Source organism: Pan paniscus, chromosome 9, assembly GCF_029289425.2.
Source record: "Pan paniscus chromosome 9, NHGRI_mPanPan1-v2.0_pri, whole genome shotgun sequence".
Classification (NCBI taxonomy): Eukaryota; Metazoa; Chordata; class Mammalia; order Primates; family Hominidae; genus Pan; species Pan paniscus.
Genome location: NC_073258.2, coordinates 46,473,935 through 46,492,327, shown reverse-complemented (window position 1 = coordinate 46,492,327; position 18,393 = coordinate 46,473,935). Strand labels below are relative to the sequence as shown.

Sequence of the window (18,393 nt, the reverse complement as noted above, 5' to 3'; positions counted from 1 at the left end):
TCATATGAGGCCCCTGGATTCCTTCTGCCCCTACCTCTCTCCCTGGGAATAAGGCCTAAGACCCCAGGGGAGGGAGTAGAGGGCAGGCCAGGAGCTGAGAGGCTGTGCTCTGTCCGGAATTGGGGCATGTTCCCTTCTCTCTCTGGCCTCAGTTTCCCCCCAGTTAAAACTAGCAGTTCAGGCTGGTCCATACCAACTCTCAGTTCCTGTAACATGGAGCTCCCATTGCTGTGCAGGGTGGTCCCGATCCCCAGCAAGGGTCTGTGGGGCTGTGAGATGGCGCCTGGGGACCAGAGCTCAGGGCTCAGTGCTCACCTCCCTCAGCCCCTCATCTGGCTTCCAGGAAGTTGCAAAACAGTGATGGTTATTTTTGTGAGGCTGGGTGGGGTTTCTAAAAAAAAAAAAAAAAAACCTAAAACATAAAATGTATTTGTCTGCCAGGAAGATAAATATCTTTGCTGAAAGCTCTTGGCCCAGCTGCCAGCTGCAGTTTGCAGAATGTTGTCACTGAAGCCGTGGCTGTCTGCATGTGCCTGGGCTCACACAGGCGTCATGCGTGATGCCGCTGGGCCGGTCGTGCACCCCCATGGCGTCTGCACTGCCAGTGGCCCTCAGGAGCAGCCTCCTGAAGCTGCTTCCAGGCCTACTCTGGGCACTCACCTCTATGCCCTTTCCTTGATGCCTTGGAGAGGGAGGCGAGAATGCCACAGGCCAAATGTCCCTCTCAGCTTCCCCAGTGTGCACAGAAAGCCAGGAATGAGATGAGTCTGAAGCTTCAGCCCTCAGGATCTGGATGGAGTCAGAAGACCTGGACTAGAGGCATCATTCTGACACTTAATGCCCATCGCTTGGACCTATTTCCAGAAGAAACCGCGGGTCAGAGTGGCTGATGCTCACACCTACCACACGTGCTTGTTGTGATGATCAAAGCTCGTGCACATGAAAGGTTGTGTCAAATGCTCCCCAAACGTCTTATTAATTGTGTTTGTTCTTTCACTCAACAAGTTCCTTTTCCCCAAGTTACAGACAAGGAATGCAGTTCTCGAGGAGTTCACACCCACATCTGCAGACACCCAGTTGGCTGCCCTTCCCTAGGCATCTGTGCACACCCTGCACATGCTCCTGTGCCCAAGGGCCTGCATGCTTGGAGGACTTCTCCAGGGTCGGAGTCCTCTAATGTTCACAGGGTCTGTGGGTTTGCAAGTCCAGACTAGAAATGTGAATATCAATAATGGCAAAACTACATAGCTAGCACACTAGCCTCTTTATTTCCCACAGCTACCCTATGAGGAAGATCCTAGAAGTATCTTCATCCCCATTTTATAGAGGGGGAAACTGAGGCACATAGAGGGTAGGTAAGCTCTCCTGAGCACACAGCTGGGGAGTCATGGCCATAGGATTCATGGTGGGGCTATCAAGAGTCCATGACCTAAACCAGGGGTCCTTAGCCCCCAGGCTGTGGACCAGTACCGATCCATGGCCTGTTAGTAACCGGGCCGCACACAGGAGGTGAGTGGCAGGTGAGCAAGCATTACTGCAAGTTCTGGCTCCTGTCAGATCAGCGGTGCCATTAGATTCTCACAGAGGCGTGAATCCTACTGTGAACCATGCATGTGAGGGATCTAGGTTGCGTGCTCCTTACGAGAATCTGATGCCTGATGATTTGAGGTGGAACAGTTTCATCCCCAAACCATGCCCCACCACCACCTTCTCCACCCATGGAAAAAATTATCTTCCACAAAACCAGTCCCTGGTGCCAAAAAGGTAGGGACTGTTGTCCCAAACCCTCTGCCAGGAGGTGAGTGTGTCTGCCTAGGAAGCTCACCAGGCTGTGTGGTGGTAAAGTGGCTTCTCGCCTCACTCTCCCACCCCAGCCCCCACCTCTTCTTTCTTGATGTGTATGGGTTGACTCGTCCTTGCAGTCCTGAGCTAGGAATGTCCTGGGGGGGGTCCATCTGCCAGACGCAGTGGCTGGGAGCTGTGCTCATGTACACCCACCCAGGCCCGGGGTCAGCATGCTGGGGATGAAGGTGCCCGGGCAGCCTCAGTAAACAGTGGGCAGGAGCTGCTTGTAACAGAAAATGTGGCCCATGCCTCAATCCCATGCACCCCCAAGGAAGAAAGACCCTTCTCTTGAACAATAGGTGAGACCAGTGTGCAGGGTTGGGGGGCAGGGAAGGAGGTGTTGACTCCTCAGCACAGGACTCTTGGGGCAGAGTCTCCACAGCTCCTGCTGAACTCCTGGTGGGACTAGGCCAGGAAAGGAGGGGCACTCCTGTCTGCCTCAATGCTGGGTCCTCCTCACCCCAAGCCCCACTGGGCCAGACATGGCTGCTGAATGAGTTTCCCTTCCACCCAGGGAGGCCATGGCACTGGGGTCAGAATTCTCGGGCCCCAGAAAAGTCCTGATGCAGGGAATCCCTCTAGAGAGAGGAGCTCAGGGTCAGTGAGGTGGGGATTAAAGGTCACAGAGGTCAGATTGGCTGCCTTAGGTTCACATAACATTGTTGCTGGAAGGGACCTAGTCTAAGATGATGGCTAAGAGGCTCAGATTGGGGAAGAGATTTGCCCAAGGTCACACAGCAAGTTAATGGCAAGCCAGAATTAGAAGCCAAGTCTCCTGACCTCGCATCCAATGAGCTCTAAGAGGAAAAAGGCAGGGGGTGGCTACCCGAGTGCCCCACTGTCCCCCCGACATCCCCCTTCTCTTGCTTGGTTCAACCATTGGTTTCTGACTTTGTTTCCTCCTCCCTCAGCTAAAGAGAGCTCCCTGGGTGAGCCAGAGTTACCCCCTGACTCTGACACTGTGGGGATGGACAGCAGCTACCTGAGTGTCAAGGAGGCTGGGGTGAAGGGGCCCCAGGACCGGGCCAGCTCAGACCTCCCCAGCCCATTGGAGAAGGCCGACTCGGAGAGCAACAAGGGCAAGAAGCGGCGGAACCGGACCACCTTCACCAGCTACCAGCTGGAGGAGCTGGAGAAGGTCTTCCAGAAGACCCACTACCCAGACGTGTATGCGCGGGAACAGCTGGCCATGAGGACAGACCTCACCGAGGCCCGCGTGCAGGTCAGTGAGGGCCACCTGGGAGTGAGGCTGGTAAAGCAGAGCCTGTCCCTGGGCTCTTGGCTGCAGTTGGGGTCTCCTGACTGCCCACCAACCACACCATGGCTTTCCTTTCCTCAGTTCATTGAGAACCTGAAAGTGGGGGCTCCTAGCCTGCCCCTCATGCCCCTTTCCCAACTAGAGCGACTCTGCTTTTATCCTCTTTAATATTGGGCTTCTGCACTGTGGTGGGGGGTTGCAAAGGAAGGAGGGCCTCCAGCAGAGGGGCAGGAAGGCTGCTGCTGGCTGTTTCTGGGCTTTACACAGTGTGAGAGTCCTGGCTCTTTCACACAGAGAAGGGTTACTTGTCCCTGCTCTAGAAGGCCTATCTCTTAGACAGGAAACAGGACAAACATGAAGACAATGTCTACAGCATCCCAATGGGCAGAAACAGAGAACAGTTTAGCTCTTCCTTCTGCCTAGATGGCTGCATCCCCCTCCATTTTTCAAGTTCCAACTCATACCTCCTCTGAGAAGTCTTCCTGACCACTGTGGCTAAAGCAGTAGCCCCCCTATTACCAGCCAACAACCAAAACACCCAACCCAGTACAATACAGTGGAACCCAACACTCAACCCAACTCATTGCAACCCAACAGAACACAACCCAATAGAACTCAACTCAACACAACACAACACAATGGAACTCAACACACTCAACCCAACTCAACCCATTCCAACACAACACAACCCAATATAACACATTCCAGTGGAACTCAACCTAACACAACACAACACAATGGAACCTGACACACTCAACTCAACTCAGTGCAACCGAATAGAACTCAACTCAACCCAACCCAACACAACACAACCCAATAGAACTCAACTCAACCCAACACAACACAATGGAACTCAACATACTAAACCTAAGGCAACCCCTTCCAACACAACACAACCCAATATAACACATTCCAACAGAACTCAACCTAACACAACACAACACAATGGAACCTGACACACTCAACCCACTCAACACAACCCAATAGAACTCAACCCAACCCAACACAACAGAATCAAACCAGCTCACCTTTTGTTACACTGTCCTATTTTATCTTCTTAAAAATTTTTTAAAATTTTTTTTGTTTTCTTTTTAGAGACAGGGTCTCATTCTATCATCCAGGCTGGAGTGCAATAAGATGATTATAGCTCACTGCAGCCTCAAACTCCTAGGCTAAAGTGATCATCCCACCTCAACCTCCCAAAGTGCTAGAATTATAGGCATGAGCCACCATGCCTGGGCCCATTTTATCTTTTGGGTATTTTTGTTTATTTTTTTTAAAGAGACTGGGTCTCTCTCTGTCACCCAGTGTGGAGTACAGTGGTGTGATCATGGCTCACTGTAGCCTTAACTTCGTGGGCTCAATGGATCCTCCCGCCTCAGTTTCCTGAGTAGCTGGGACCACAGGCATACACCACCACGCCTGGGATAAGTTTTTTTATTTTTTGTAGAGATGGGGTCTTGCTTTGTTGTCCATGTTGGTCTCAAACTCCTGGCCTCAAGTAATCCCTCACCTCAGCCTCCCATACTGCTGGGATTATAGGCATGAGACACTGTGCCCAACTCCTATTTTGTCTTCTTTACAGGATTGTTGACTGGCTTACGTTATTTTACTTGTTTGTCCCCTCCTACTAAACTGTGATTTCCTTGAGATCAAGCACTGATTGTTCATCACTGTATTCCCACCAATTAGAGAAAGCCAAACGCAGAGCATCAAGTCTAAAAAATAAGTATCCGTGGACCAATCAACCCTTGTCCAGAGAGCTGTATCTGCCCTGACCAGCATGAATTCACAGCAAAGAAAGGATCAGAAAGAAAGAAAAGACCCATGAGTAGCCAAAATACAGGTGACAAAATTCACACACTCAAGTTTAAGTTTCAATTTAACACAAAATAAATGTCATAATCAGTCCGCTTTTCCAACCCAAAGCATGTTGGAAATAGCAAATAAAATGTTGCCACATAGCAGTTTTTCCCTCTCCAGTGGGCCAGAAAAATTAATAGCTTTAGAACAAAGATAAATCTTTTTTTTTTTTTTTTTAATCAGCAAAGCGCCATGCAGCTCAGTGGGCTGAGCCCTTCAACGTTAGGACAGAGATGCCCCAACCCTGCAATCCTCAGCAGGCCCCAGGGACTCTTGAATTAATTCATGAAAGCATCTTCAGCAGCATTGTTCTAAGGCATCAGTAAAAGATTCATCAGTTGCAACCATTTTCTGTTTAAGAAGGCAGAGGCATCTCTAATAGAGTCTACAAACTTTTTTTCCAAAATGGCTAATGTGGAAAAGGACTAGTGGTTATCAGTAAATATGTAGCTGTTCAGAAACTGCAGCTACCAGAAGTGATGCTGAAGAGCTGCATGGTTGAGTTGCTGTAAGTTCCCTGAGGGCAGCCTGCCATTTATTTTTTATTTTTTATTTTTTGAGACAGGATCTCACTGTGTCACCCAGGTTGGAGTGCAGTGGTGTGATCTTGGCTCACTGCGGCCTCCACCTCCTGGGTTCAAGCGATTCTCATGCCTCAGCCTCCCAAGTAGCTGTGACTACAGGCATGCACCACTACACCCAGCTAATTTTTTTTATTTTTTGGTAGAGATGGAGGTTTCACCATGTTGGCCAGGTTGGTCTTGAACTCATGACCTCAAGTGGTGCACCTGCTTTGGTCTCCCAAAGTGCTGAGATTACAGGCGTGAGCCACCATGCCCAGCCCAGACTGCCTTTTTTTTTTTAGACAGAGTCTTGTTCTGTCGCCCAGGCTGGAGTGCAGTGGTGCAATCTTGGCTCACTGCAACCTCTGCCTCCCGGGTTCAAGCGATTCTCCTGCCTCAGCCTCCTGAGTAGCTGGGATTACAGGTGTGCACCACCACACCCGGCTAATTTTTGTATATTTAATAGAGATGGTGTTTCACCATGTTGGTTGGCTGGTCTTCAACTCCTGACCTCAGGTGATCCACCCACCTCAGCCTCCCAAAGTGCTGGGATTACAGGCATGAGCCACTGCACCTGGCAAGACTGCCATTTTATTCCCCTCCAGTGCCTAATGAATGTTTGATGAAGGATGACAGGGCAGCTGGGGCTTTCCTGTGAATCCAGAAGCCCTCACACACCCAGATCTCACTTGAATTTGGACAACCAGCCACTCATATGACCTTACATGCCTGAGTTTGGACAGGAATCCTAGCATCTAGCCTGATCTCCAGCAAATGGATTGGGGAGGACCCACAGGTGTAGGTAGAGAAAGGGGCATAGCTGGTTATGGGACAGCCCTGTAGGTGCTGTGTTGGTGTGGGATAAACCTGTTCCTTTTCTGTGCAGTATGTGTGTACATTTGTGTTTGCATATGTGTGTTGCATGCATGCTTCCTAACAAACATATGGGAGTGCCCGGGAGTAGAATTCACTAAGTACTGAAAGAAGAATGACGCCTTGAGTACAAAACATGAAAACAAAGGCACACAGAGCATTTTTCAGTTACCACCATACAACTAAAACAGAGTGTTCTCTGCACACACACATGCACGCACACACACACACACACACACACACACACACTTATACCTACTTCCACAATGGAGTTGAGGTAGCTTACAATTAAAGATTTATTTGTTCAATCTAAAAACAAGAACAATGGCATGAAATGCAGAGGTAATGTGGTAAAAAAAATTTAGGCTAAGGTTCATGGTTGCCATTGAGCACAAACTTCAACTTGGAGCTTCCTGGCAGCCAAGGCAGAAAGGGAAACTGAGGTGCTGCATATCTTATCACCTAGTGGGAGAACCACAGAATTATAGAACGGTAGTGCTGGAAATGATCACCCCATCTTCCCATTTGATAGACGAGGAAGAAGAGGCCCATAGGTGGGAAGTCATAACCTGAAGTTAACAGCAGCCACTCAGTAGCAGCACTGCGACTGGAATCCGGGACTCCTGAGTCGCAGCCTAGTGCTTCTTTGACTTTAGTTTGCTGTACAAGGACACATGCCAGATTGTTCAGAGGCTTTTCTTTGTATAAAGGCAGCAGGGTGGGTGGGATCTTCATGTGCGTCAGACCTCTGGGTTGAGCCCTAAGCCTGGCAGTGCCCTGGGGGGGGTAAGGGGGTGGTGATGGAACCCCCTGTCTGCCTCTGCTGTGTTTGTTCAGGGCCCATACTCAGCTGGTGGCAAGCCAGGTGCCTGGCGTAGAGTGGTGGTGGGGACAGGGACGGGGCAATGGGGGCCCCAAGATGGACTTTTCCTGGGAAGAAGCCTGGGGTTTGGCCCTGCTCCAGGGGGCTGCAGGGGCCTCTCTCTGCTGTCTGGGATTCCAATCTCTGCAGCTGGTGTCTGAAGACAATAAGACAGAGGCCTCCCCGCCCTGGGCCACCCCGCCCTGGCCCCAGATGGGCTGCGGTTAGCGAGGCCTCCGCCAAGACAGTTGGTTCCTTGCACAGCCCGGTCCTCAGGAGAGGCCTGTGCTGAGTGGGCCCAGGCTGGGGTGGTCCTGAGGTATGACATTCAGACCGGGAGAACAGTGGGGACCTCGTGGTTGGCTGTCCTCCTGGGGCTGCACAGTGGAGACAGGCCTGCGGTGCAGAGCTTGGAGGCACAGGAGCGGGCGTGGGGGTTGGCGTGGCATCTGGAAGGGAGCTCTCGGAGCCCCTGGGGTGCCAGGGGTCAGAAATGGATGGACACTCCAAGCCTCAAGACCTGCAGATGTGAGCATAGAAGGGGTCGTGAGGATACCCTTGCTGCCTCCAATTTACTGGGGAGGATATTGAGGACCGGCCAGGCTCACCTAGCTCATGTCTGGATCTGGGCAGAAAAGCCAGAACTGGGTGCGCAGGGTAAGGCCCCAGGACAAAGGAACAGGAGAAGAAGGAGGGAGGAGGTGGGCAGCCCTGCTCCCACCGGTCGCTCACCCGCCTCTCACCATTTCCATCTTCAGCCCTCAAATAAATCCCTCAGCCTGACCTTCTTCCACTCCTGTTCCAAAGACGGTGCTAGCTCTGCTGGCCTCTCCCCCGCCTGGTCATCTGTCTTCCCCAGATAACCCACATCTCCTCCTCCCTCACACTCAGCTCCAGCGAGCCCGCGCCCCACATTCCACTCCCCCACATGGCTCCTCCCTCCACTCTAGACCCCTTTGCCAGGCGCTGGCCACCTCCTTCCCTCTTCGGGGTCCCTCCCCGCCCATCCCTGGATCCTCTGTTCCAGAGCCTGTAGGGACATCTTCCACTTCCACAGTCCCACCATGGGGACCTGGAACCCACAGAGACACAAGGAGAACCCCAACAGTCACAGTGACAAAAAGAAAAAGAGAAGCCATCTCTCTCCGCGCCTCCAGTGGCTTCTCCCCTCCCCCCAGCTTCCCCCACAGAAAACCCTGGGAGGCTGAGGAAGGAGCGGAAAGACGGAGCTAAGCCTGCAGGAAATTAAACATGAAATGAAAACAAGCTCCTCTGATTCATTCTCTCATCCTGGCCCCAGTCTCCCATCCCAGGCCACTGATAAAGAGGGATCCCATTTCAGCAGCACAGAGAGGAGACCCCATCTGTCCTTGGCTCCCAGTGGGCAGCCAGGGCCTGGACCCTAGGAATCCCTGGAGGAAAAGGGGCCCTGGGAGGCCAGGGCAGGGGCTGAGACCCCAACCTGGGGAGAGGGTCCGTTTCTAAGGAAGAGGCTTCTCCTCCCCCAGTCAATGTGTGTGCACACATGCACGTGCGTGTAGCCACACTAGTGAGTACGCTCGTGCACGCACACACATGCTTAGGATTAGGGAGGGGAAAGTGAGTTGGTACAGGAGTGGAGAAACATAATAATGTACACCCCTGCTCACCCCCACCCTCCTCACAGTAACATGAGATACATCCCCATCTTCCTTGACCTCTTTCCTCTAGCAAAAGACAGTGAGAAAGGTCAGGAGCTGTAAGGAAACAAATGGGAAGGACTCTAAACATTCTTGGACTGCATTTCCCATCTATCTCCCCTGCTGCGACTATGAGGTACCATTCGCCATGCAGAAACTGAGGCCCTTGGCAATGCCAGTGCCCCTATGAGCCTGTCCATTGGCCAGCTACACTGGATGCCCAAAGAGGCCAGGCAGCGTCTGTGAGGAAGCACGTCCACACCTCCTTCTCCCCTCCTCGAAGTGGTTCCTAGGAAGCTCAAAGGCTCTGAGGCAGAGGAATTTTGAGAGCTGACTCCTATATTTAGCTCAGCAGCTGCATTGGTCGTGATGGATAGAGAAATGTTTCCACCTGGAGAGCAGGGACTGGACCTCAGGAAAGTTGGCTTTCTTGATGCCTGGGCCTGGAAGGGCCTGGCAAGGCTCCTTATGGCTCTGCAGCTGAGGCTGTTGTCATGGCTCTGTTCTCCCGGTCTGCAGCGTGCTGTCTGAGGTGTGCCCACTTGCATCTGAGTCTGCAAAGCCAGCAGACAGGTGCACATCAAGCTGGCAGAGGCCTCCCTCTGAGGAGCACCACGGTCCATCTCTGAATCAGCCTAAAGCCATTCCTGGCCTGGAAGCTGATCCCTCCTCACTCTCCCTCTCTCATCCACCCCGTCCCCATCACCCCTTCTCCAGATCCTAAGTCATGGGCCAGGGGTAGGGCAGCTCTTGCTCTTGAGCCTTGGGAAAGTTCTCAGCCTTCCAGAAATGCTCGTGCAAAGGAAAAGGACCCAACACTCCCCATCGCCAAAAACCCCAGTGCTCACAGCTGACTCAGAGACCTCCCCTCCCCCGTTGGGCTCCCAATCAGGCCAACATCCCATCCACTTGTGCTCAGTGACGGGTTGGCCTCCACTTCCTCTCACCATCAGGCCACGCTTCTACACAAGATTTTATAGCAACTGCCTCTACAGACAGCACCAAGGGAAAAACCCTTCACTTGGCAGTCAAGGCCCCCTGCAATCTGACTCTGTTTCTTTCTCTCCCACCGCTTCCTTCAAATTGACCTCTTTAGGTTTTTGGAGTATGCCTTGGTGTTTCTAAACCCAGGCCTTGGCTTTCCTCCTTTCAGCCAACCATTCAAGGCCCAGCTCCTGTCCCTCCTCCAGGAAATCTTCCCTGACTGCCTCTGTTGCCCAGCAGAGCCCCTGTTCTCCCTTTAACACAGGGGAGTTCTGAGCTGGGAGACTGTCTCCAACAAGAAGGCTGCAGAGAGGATGCAGGGAGGAAGGCATTCTGAATCTGGACCAATAAGCCTTAGAGAGCCATGAACCTTTTGGAAAACTGTGGCAAAACTGTGTGTGATTGTCTAGGAGAACACATCTGGAGGAGCATTTGTAGCTTTTATCAGCTTCTCCACAGGAGTCTGGTTAGATGACTGCTAAGATGACCAGTGACTTGTTTTATAGGTGGTGACACTTGGCTGCTCTAGATTCTGAAGCTTAGAAAAATAAAAGTTCTGGCTCAGGATCACGCCCATGGCTAGTGGGGGTAAGATACCTTCCCAGCTCAGAGTGGATGATTCTAGATTGTCAGCTCTTGAGGACAAAGACCAAGGTTGATATTTATGTGTGGCCGCACCGCTTCCCAAACGCACTGCAACTGATGGGGGGGCTCAAGGGAACAGTTTGCACTGCCTGAAAGTGAGGCCTCCAGGCGGGCGTCTCACCCTGGTGACAATGGCTTTTTCGCGTCTTGTAGGTCTGGTTCCAGAACCGAAGGGCCAAGTGGAGGAAGCGGGAGCGTTTTGGGCAGATGCAGCAGGTTCGAACCCACTTCTCCACTGCATATGAGCTGCCCCTCCTCACCCGAGCTGAGAACTACGCCCAGGTAAGTCCCGCCCTGAGCTGCCGCCACCGATCCCCAGCCCCTGGTGCTCTGAGAATGAGCCCCTTGGAGGAGAGCCCAGGCACCCCGAGATGACTTATGGCTCCAGGCTGCCCTTCCGTCTCATTCCAGGGGTGTGCCTGTTTATACCAGAGTGTGGGAGGCCCAGGGTTAATCTATCCAACTAATCATTGAACCAGGCTTGGCTGAACTTTAGGGAAGGGAAGGTTGGGGCAGTGAGAACGGCTCTTTCCTCCACTAGCTTTGGCCACTTTTGCTGTGGGCATCGGAACCAAGGCAGGCAGAAGGCCACCAGGCCCTCAGATACCGCTCGGAGGGTCTCTTCAGAAAGCGAGCACTGAAATCTCCAGGACTCGTGGCCAAGTTGGAATGAGCTTGGGATTCCGAGTCCAGGGACTTAGGTTATCTTTCCAGCTCCAGGTCTTTCTCACTTTAGGCAAGTCTCAAATCTCTGAGCCTCAGTTTCTTCACCTGTACCTTGGACATGGTAAAAGCATCTGCTCAGCTCTGTTGTCAGGCAGTTGTAAGGTCTAAATTCAATCATGCAAAAGTATTTTGTGAATTGTACAGTTTCAAAAAGCTTGTGTGCCTGTGCTCAGCTTCTGGGGCCGTGTCCTCCCCTCCCCCCAGAGCATTTTCCCTAGGTGTCTGTCAGCCAGTCCCCTGTTCTAGTGTGAGATGCAAGGGATGAGAAGTATTGAGTCACATCAGGCACATGGGATGCTTGGAGAGATGTGTTTTTGGCCAAGTCCAAGTCCACTCCTGACCCCCACTCAGCCTGCCCAGCAGAAGTGGCTGCTCCCTACCTGCTCAGGCCTCATTCTGGCGTGGCCTCCGCCTCAGCTCCCAACCCGGCCCTGCTCAGCAGCCAGCCAGTAGCACGGGCACCCCTGCCTCCTTTACTTCTCCCTGACCTGGTTCTGTGCTAGCAAATGGTCTCTGGCTCTCCAACTAGACCAGCCCTCCGTTCCCTCTCCCCCAGCCCAGGATTCATGGGGCAGGAGGGCAGGGCACAGGCCTGGAGGTGAGGCTGAGGAATATGGGGTGTCTCACACAGGCACCATCAGCATCAGCTCGCACTATGTTCTTCCATTCTCTTTCTCCCCTCTCCCTCCCTAAACTCAGCCTCCCTCTGTCCTCCCAGGATGGAACTCTAGCTCCCTCCTTGGCTTTCAGCTCTGCTGCCTGAGCGCACAGCTGGAGGGAGAACCCAACACAGGGCCCTGTTCACCCCTCCTACCCCCACCTCACCTACAGCACCACATAGTGTGTGCTCAGACCTCTTCCGAGAGGGGGTGATGGAGGCCAACCGGTCCCCCTTCCCCTGCACCGCAGAGAGAAATGCGGTTCCCTCCAGGATGGGGGCTGAGCTCTTTCTCCCTGCTTTAAAATGCCTCCCTCGAGTGTGCTCCAGACACATGCAGGAGGGCAGGCCAGCAGAAGCCCACATGAGGTAACCAGGAATCCCGTGTGCATAAGCTGAGAGGTTCCCGGGTCTCCCCCACACCCTAATTCTATCTCCTTATACGTGCCTAGAAGGTAGAGGAAGATGGGAGCCCCAGGTGAACGTTGGGGAGGGAAGGGAAGCCCAGTGGCACAGATGGAAGATAAGATGGCCAACTCATCCCTGCGCATGCCCTCGCCCCCTTGGCACGAGGAGGTCCGGTCTCAGCTCTGGCTGTCCACTCCTGAGGCAGCCCCTTCCATCCTGAGTTAGTTCTGAAGCCTCCTAGCTCAGGCCCTGGAACCTCAGCCACTGACCCTTGGTTTCTGAGAGGTTTAGGTCCCTGCTGCCCACCTCACCCAACCCCTCCATCTTCCCTGCTACTGGTGGGGGCCCAAGGGAACCTGCGAGGCCAAAGTTCTCCGAGTTGAGGTCTGCTCACCTAGCTCAGGTGCCTATGGATGTGAGGGGCCTGCGGAGGAGCTGGAGGTGAATGAGACACAGCTGCCATCCGCAGATGGAGGCCAAGTCTACAGTTGAGTCTAAAAATAGGAAGCCAGCTGGGGGGTGCTGGGGTGTCACCCTTCCACTGGACCCTTAATGAAGCCTGAGGTCACTCTTTAGAACTGAATTTCCCTCTGCTGCTAGCCTGGCCCTGGGAACAGAGATGCCAAGGTGTAAAAGCCACCCCTACAGGGGTATCTGGATGTCCATCAAGGCTAAACACTCAAGAGGGGCTTCATGGGAAGGATGGACAGTGAGGGGAGAGGTGCTCTGGGGGAAGGGGCGAGCCCCTTCCACACCACACCTGCCCGCCAGCCGGTGACATCTCTCCCTTCCTCTCCCAGATTCAGAACCCGTCCTGGCTCGGCAACAACGGGGCTGCCTCACCAGTGCCAGCCTGCGTGGTCCCCTGCGACCCGGTGCCTGCCTGCATGTCCCCTCATGCCCACCCCCCTGGCTCTGGGGCCAGCAGCGTCACCGACTTCCTGAGTGTGTCTGGGGCTGGCAGTCACGTGGGCCAGACGCACATGGGCAGCCTGTTTGGAGCAGCCAGCCTCAGCCCAGGCCTCAATGGCTACGAGCTCAACGGCGAGCCGGACCGCAAGACCTCGAGCATCGCGGCCCTCCGCATGAAGGCCAAGGAGCACAGTGCGGCCATTTCCTGGGCCACATGACAGGGCACCCCTGCCCCGTCCCCACCTCGGGACACCATGGGCCACGCCCATGTTTTCCAGGCCCCCAGCCTCCCACTCGACTTTCCTCTTAGGAACCTGGCCTGGGCCAGGGGCCTGACCCTCAGCACTTTCAGCCGCCCCAAGTCTGAGGCCCCGTGGACTGCTGGGAGGGAGGGGGCAGCAGGCCCCTGGCCCCTCCCTGGCACTGAGGCCCTGACCCCTGCTCCCGGCCACAGGCAGTGGAGAAAGCCAGGTGGCCACGTTTTTCAGCTTCGCATCCATGATAAGCTGAAAGCGCTTTCTTGCTCCCGCCCACTCCTCTGCTCTGCCGAGTTGACCATGAGTCAATGCTAGATTTCCATGCAGACCCAGCAGCCTCACCAGCCCAGTCTTGTCCATCCTTCCTGCTCCTAATGGGGTCCCCTGGTCACCAGGCCGGTGGCTGTGTGTCTGAAGCACAGGCTGCCCTGCAGAGCCAGCCTCCTGCCCTCCCATCTTTCTCTCCCTGAAAGCACATGGAATCCGACCTGCTGGGGCCAAGGCACCGGCCTCCACCTACCCCCGAACAGTGACGAGTCTGACAGAGCCTGGCTGACTGCATCCTGGCTGTCCCCTAGGCTGGATACACCTGGAGAGAGTGGGCAGAGGATGACAGGAGCTGGAGCCGAGGACCCCTGCTGCCATCTAGCAATGCCAGTCCCCAGGGGAGACACGGGCCAGCCCCTCACTGGACACTATAGGGGAGGAGCCAGACCTGAGGGAGGCTGAGAACACGGATGCCACAAGGGCTCCCATGGTGCTAGAAGAAGGAAAGGTCCTGGGAGAGGGGGAGGCATCGGGGTGGGGCGTGGGCCCGGGCAGTCCTCCCGCTCTCCGGCCTGCCTGGCATCTGGTACAGTGGGGAGGTCTGGGCAGCTTTGTTCTCCATCCAGAGCCCAGTCAGGTTCCCTCCAGGAGGATGTGGAGGGGCTCGTCTCTTCCCTGCCCTAGCCTGGCCCCTCCCTGGGGCTGCTCAGCAGTGTCCCGGCATGGAAGGACTCACAACTTCGGAACACATAAGCTAGAGCTTGGGGGCCGGGTGGCAGAGGGTCAAAAGCTGCGTGCAGGCTTTGCTAGAGGACGTGTGGCCATGCTCGGCCTCCAGGCCCTGCTATGGCCTCAAACTGACCGTCCTCCCTGCCATATCTGTCAGTGTCATCGCTGCCCAGAGCCTTCCATGGCAGATGGGGGCTCTGTGTCCCTCCAGGCACTAGGAGGTGTTGCTCTTCTCCACACAGCTTTCCACACTCCGTCCTTACACTTCTTCCACAGGGACCAGGACTCTCTGCCCTCTCTCCAGCCTGCGGAAGGGCTCCTGGCCTGGGCTTCTCGGTGTGGCTTTGCTATTGCAAATGGGGCTGTCAGGATGCCCTCCTGAAACCAGGCTTCCTGCCTCCAGGAAGCGGGGCTCCGTGCCTGCCTGCCCGACCCCTGTACTTGGGTCTGGCCCTGAGCCCCAGCCCTCACCTCAGCTGGGAGTACACAGTAACCGTCCAGAGGCAGGCCTGTCAGACCCCAGGTGGGGGGTCCCTCCAGCAGGCAGCGCCCCGCATTGAAGCGCTCGCCTTTTCTACCTTCTCCCTTGATTCCTGTCATGGAGTAGGGCCAGGCCCACTAGGCTCAGGGTCGTGGACACAGAAAGGCCTCCTGGGTTGGGCTGAGGGTAAACTTGGTGTTGTTGAATGAGGGTCTCTGGGGTTGGGGGTGACAGTCTCCCGCCTGCCTGGTGTTCTCATCTGCTCTAGAAACCAGGCTGAGGAAGGGTCTGGCTGTGGCCTCCCTTAATGAGTCAGACCTCTTTGTGAACCGTAGCTCTAAAATTGATCTTATAGAGGTGAAAGGGTCTTGGACATTGAATTAAATGTTCTTGGAGGCTTGGCTTTAAGTGTTTCAAATATTTGAGGATTTGGAGTGACTTTTGGGAAGTTTTTTCTAGTTCTGAGGCTCGCTGAAATGACCCAGACTCCCCCAAAATCTAGCCAGGGAAAGGAAGAACTTAAGGCTGGGAACAGTTTCCCCATTTCTCCCCACTTTCCTTCTGAAATGCTCATGGCTGAGGAAGGATGGGGGAGGAAGGAACTTTCACCTTGGGTCTTTCTCACCCATGAGAGAATCAGGACAAAGAGGAGGAGAGCCAGGTAGCTCCAGAGTGGGCCAGGAGGGAGAGCAAGGGAATCAGGACAAAGAGGAGGACAGACAGGTAGCTCCAGAGCAGGGAGGGAGGGAGAGTGAGAGCTTTAAGGGGGCTCTTCCGCAGTGGCCCCCGGCACTCAGTTCCTCCATGCGTCTGCTCTCTGGCTGGGCTAGACCCAAGTCAGGCAAATTTCAACCCAAAAGCTTGAGAAGAAAAGGCGTCTATTAGAAGACTCTGTGGCTATGGCTGCCTGTCCCAACACACCCAGGAAGTGTCTAGGATTAAACATGCCAATGTGAAACATTCCTGTTCATCTCGTCAAAGGCAGCCACGTACCCCAGGCCTGTCCTCCGTGGCTTGGCCCAGCCCTTGGGGGCCACCTAACCACACTAAGTATGATAGGACCACCGAGTTGGGAGGAAGCTTAGAAACCCTCTAGTTAGTCCAGTCCCTTCACAACAGAGAAGACCCTGGCCCAGAGTGGAGACATGACTGCCCTGACCTGTATTTGCCCTGAGACTAAGCTGAGAGAGGAGCCTGGGACGTGCCACCCAGGGTGTGAGGGCCTGGGCTTCGTTGGCACCAGGGGCGGCCGGTGCTGCATGGAGCTCCCCTCTCCAATGCCTCATGGGCATTCACTCAGCAGCTCAGTTCTCCAGAAGAGAACCTTGGGGCCCAGTCCCTTCCCAGACAGGTGGCTAGGCCCAGCCTTCTGCACTGCAGAGCAGGGGGCCACTGCCGTGTCAGGTCCTAGGATGACTGAGCAAGTCAGGGCAGCTGCCCAAGGCCATCTGGAGCTAAAGCTCATGAAGGCAGGTGGAGAGAAGCATCTACCTGCCACGTGGTTCATTGCTATGCGAATAAGCTAAGAGAGGTGAGGATTTCCTTTGGATACCTGCCTAAGATCTCAACAGAGATGGCAACTTAAAAATGAAGTCGTGGGTAGCCGGCAGATGGATGGGCAGCCTCCCCACACTGACAGCCTCCAGTCCCTGCTGGGCACAGGTCTCAGCATGGCAAGGCTTGACACTAAGGTGCTGCTACTGCCCTCCAGATGCCAGCACTACTCCTGGGGCATGGGAGCGAGGGCTCTGGGGGGCACACAGAGAGGCTTGTCTCCAAGGCTGAAATAGCACTTGGAGGACATGGGCTTTTAGAACTTTCCTTGAATTCTTTTAACTATACTTGATTCTCAGCGCTCACTACCGTGCCTCCAGCTTCGGGAAGCACGGTGGCCAGGTTAGCTCAAAGACACTGCGACGGGGTGGGTGCAGCAAGTGTGGGGTGGGTCCCCAGCACACACAGCTGTGATCACACTGGACCCAGCTCCGTGCCCCATCTCCTGTCATTTCGGCTGGGCAGACAAGAGGGACGCTTCCATGAAAAACTACGTACCCTGCTTATGCAGTCATTCCCTCCCTGGGCTAGACAGTGGGGGGCCATCTTCGAGAACCTGAAAGACACGCAGGGGTTCCTGGTCTGTTTCATGGCCCTTACTGTCCAGTGCAAAGGCAAACAGGCCTAGCTGGGGGAGGATGGTTGGTAAACTGGCCCCCAGGATAATACTCTGTGACTATCCAGTTAAAAAATAAGAAGGTGACAAAGACCCATCAACCCCACTTCACTTCTTTCAGGATGCTGTAGGGAGGAAAGGTGCTTCCATGACCTAACCTCGGCCTCTCCTTTCTTCCCTCTTCACTCACACACATAGAGCTAGGCCTTTATACTACTGATTTTGAAGGACAGTTTTCAATGTCTAATCATCTGTTTAGGTGTGCAGTGGTTGAAAAAAGAAAGCTGAGTGCTAGAAGGAACATGAACCTCAACCGATACTTATTGTTCTCATTGTAAGATATTTTAACCCTGTATAAATGCAACTTTTCCTTTAGCTTAATGGCCTGGGGTGGAATATTAAAAATATATATTAAAAATACAGTAAAAATCCAGAAAAATGTAAAAAAAAAAATGAGGTCGGTTCCATAAAGTTTTACTGCCTATACCACCATGTAACTACATTATAGCAAAATATTAAAAGAAACGTTCTTGCCTTTTAAAGTAAGTTATTGCACTTACATCTTTTTTGGGAGAGGAGGAACACGGATGGGAAGGAGACGTAGGGGCCCAGGCATGGGGCAAAATGGAGTGCAGAGGCAGCCGGGCACTCCCAGAACACCCTTTGCTGGCCCAGCCCAAACTGTTTGGTTGTTGTTATTTGCAATAAACTCCTTCTCCTTCCTCCTCTCAACTAGAATCTGTCTGTTTTGTTCCTGACTTGTGACAGATGAAATGTGATCAGAGGGGCCTCTGAAATCTCACATTAATTGAAGTCGGCAAAAAATACTAACAGTGCCCTTTTGAACTGCTGACACAGTACAGAAGGGATTACCAGGGCTAGATGAACAACAGGTGGCCGGCTGATGCTCCTGCACAAAGAAGGGGTGCGTGGCCTGTGAAGGTCTGGGACATACCCAGCCCCCTTGTCCCAGAGGACCTGTCTGCACTGCAGGGAAGCTAGAAGGGGGCAGGGGGTACCAGAACCCACTTCTCAGGCAGCCCAAAGGGTCGCAGCAGCAACTCTTTGCCTCCCCTGCATCTGGGGTGTGCTTGGCACAGACTGTGCCGTGAGGTCTTCACAACCAGCGCTGCCAGCCCCTCGGTGCCACTGAGTACCGTTCTGTTCCCAGGGGCTGTTCTGAAAGCAGGAGAGCCAGAGCACAGAGGTCCAG

The 18,393-nt window shown here is 54.0% G+C and overlaps 1 protein-coding gene across 1 annotated transcript in view; it reads left to right on the top strand.

Annotated features, from left to right (window-relative positions):
* Positions 1-17,912, top strand: part of ALX4 (ALX homeobox 4) — a 50,036-nt gene extending 32,124 nt beyond the window's left edge. Inside the window, exons 2-4 of the mRNA XM_034932429.3 lie at positions 2,757-3,067; positions 10,726-10,854; positions 13,165-17,912. Of these exons, the coding sequence (XP_034788320.3) occupies positions 2,757-3,067; positions 10,726-10,854; positions 13,165-13,494 (770 nt within the window). The 3' untranslated portion in view covers positions 13,495-17,912. The remainder of the gene's footprint in view (positions 1-2,756; positions 3,068-10,725; positions 10,855-13,164) is intronic.
* Positions 17,913-18,393: the final 481 nt, after the last annotated feature.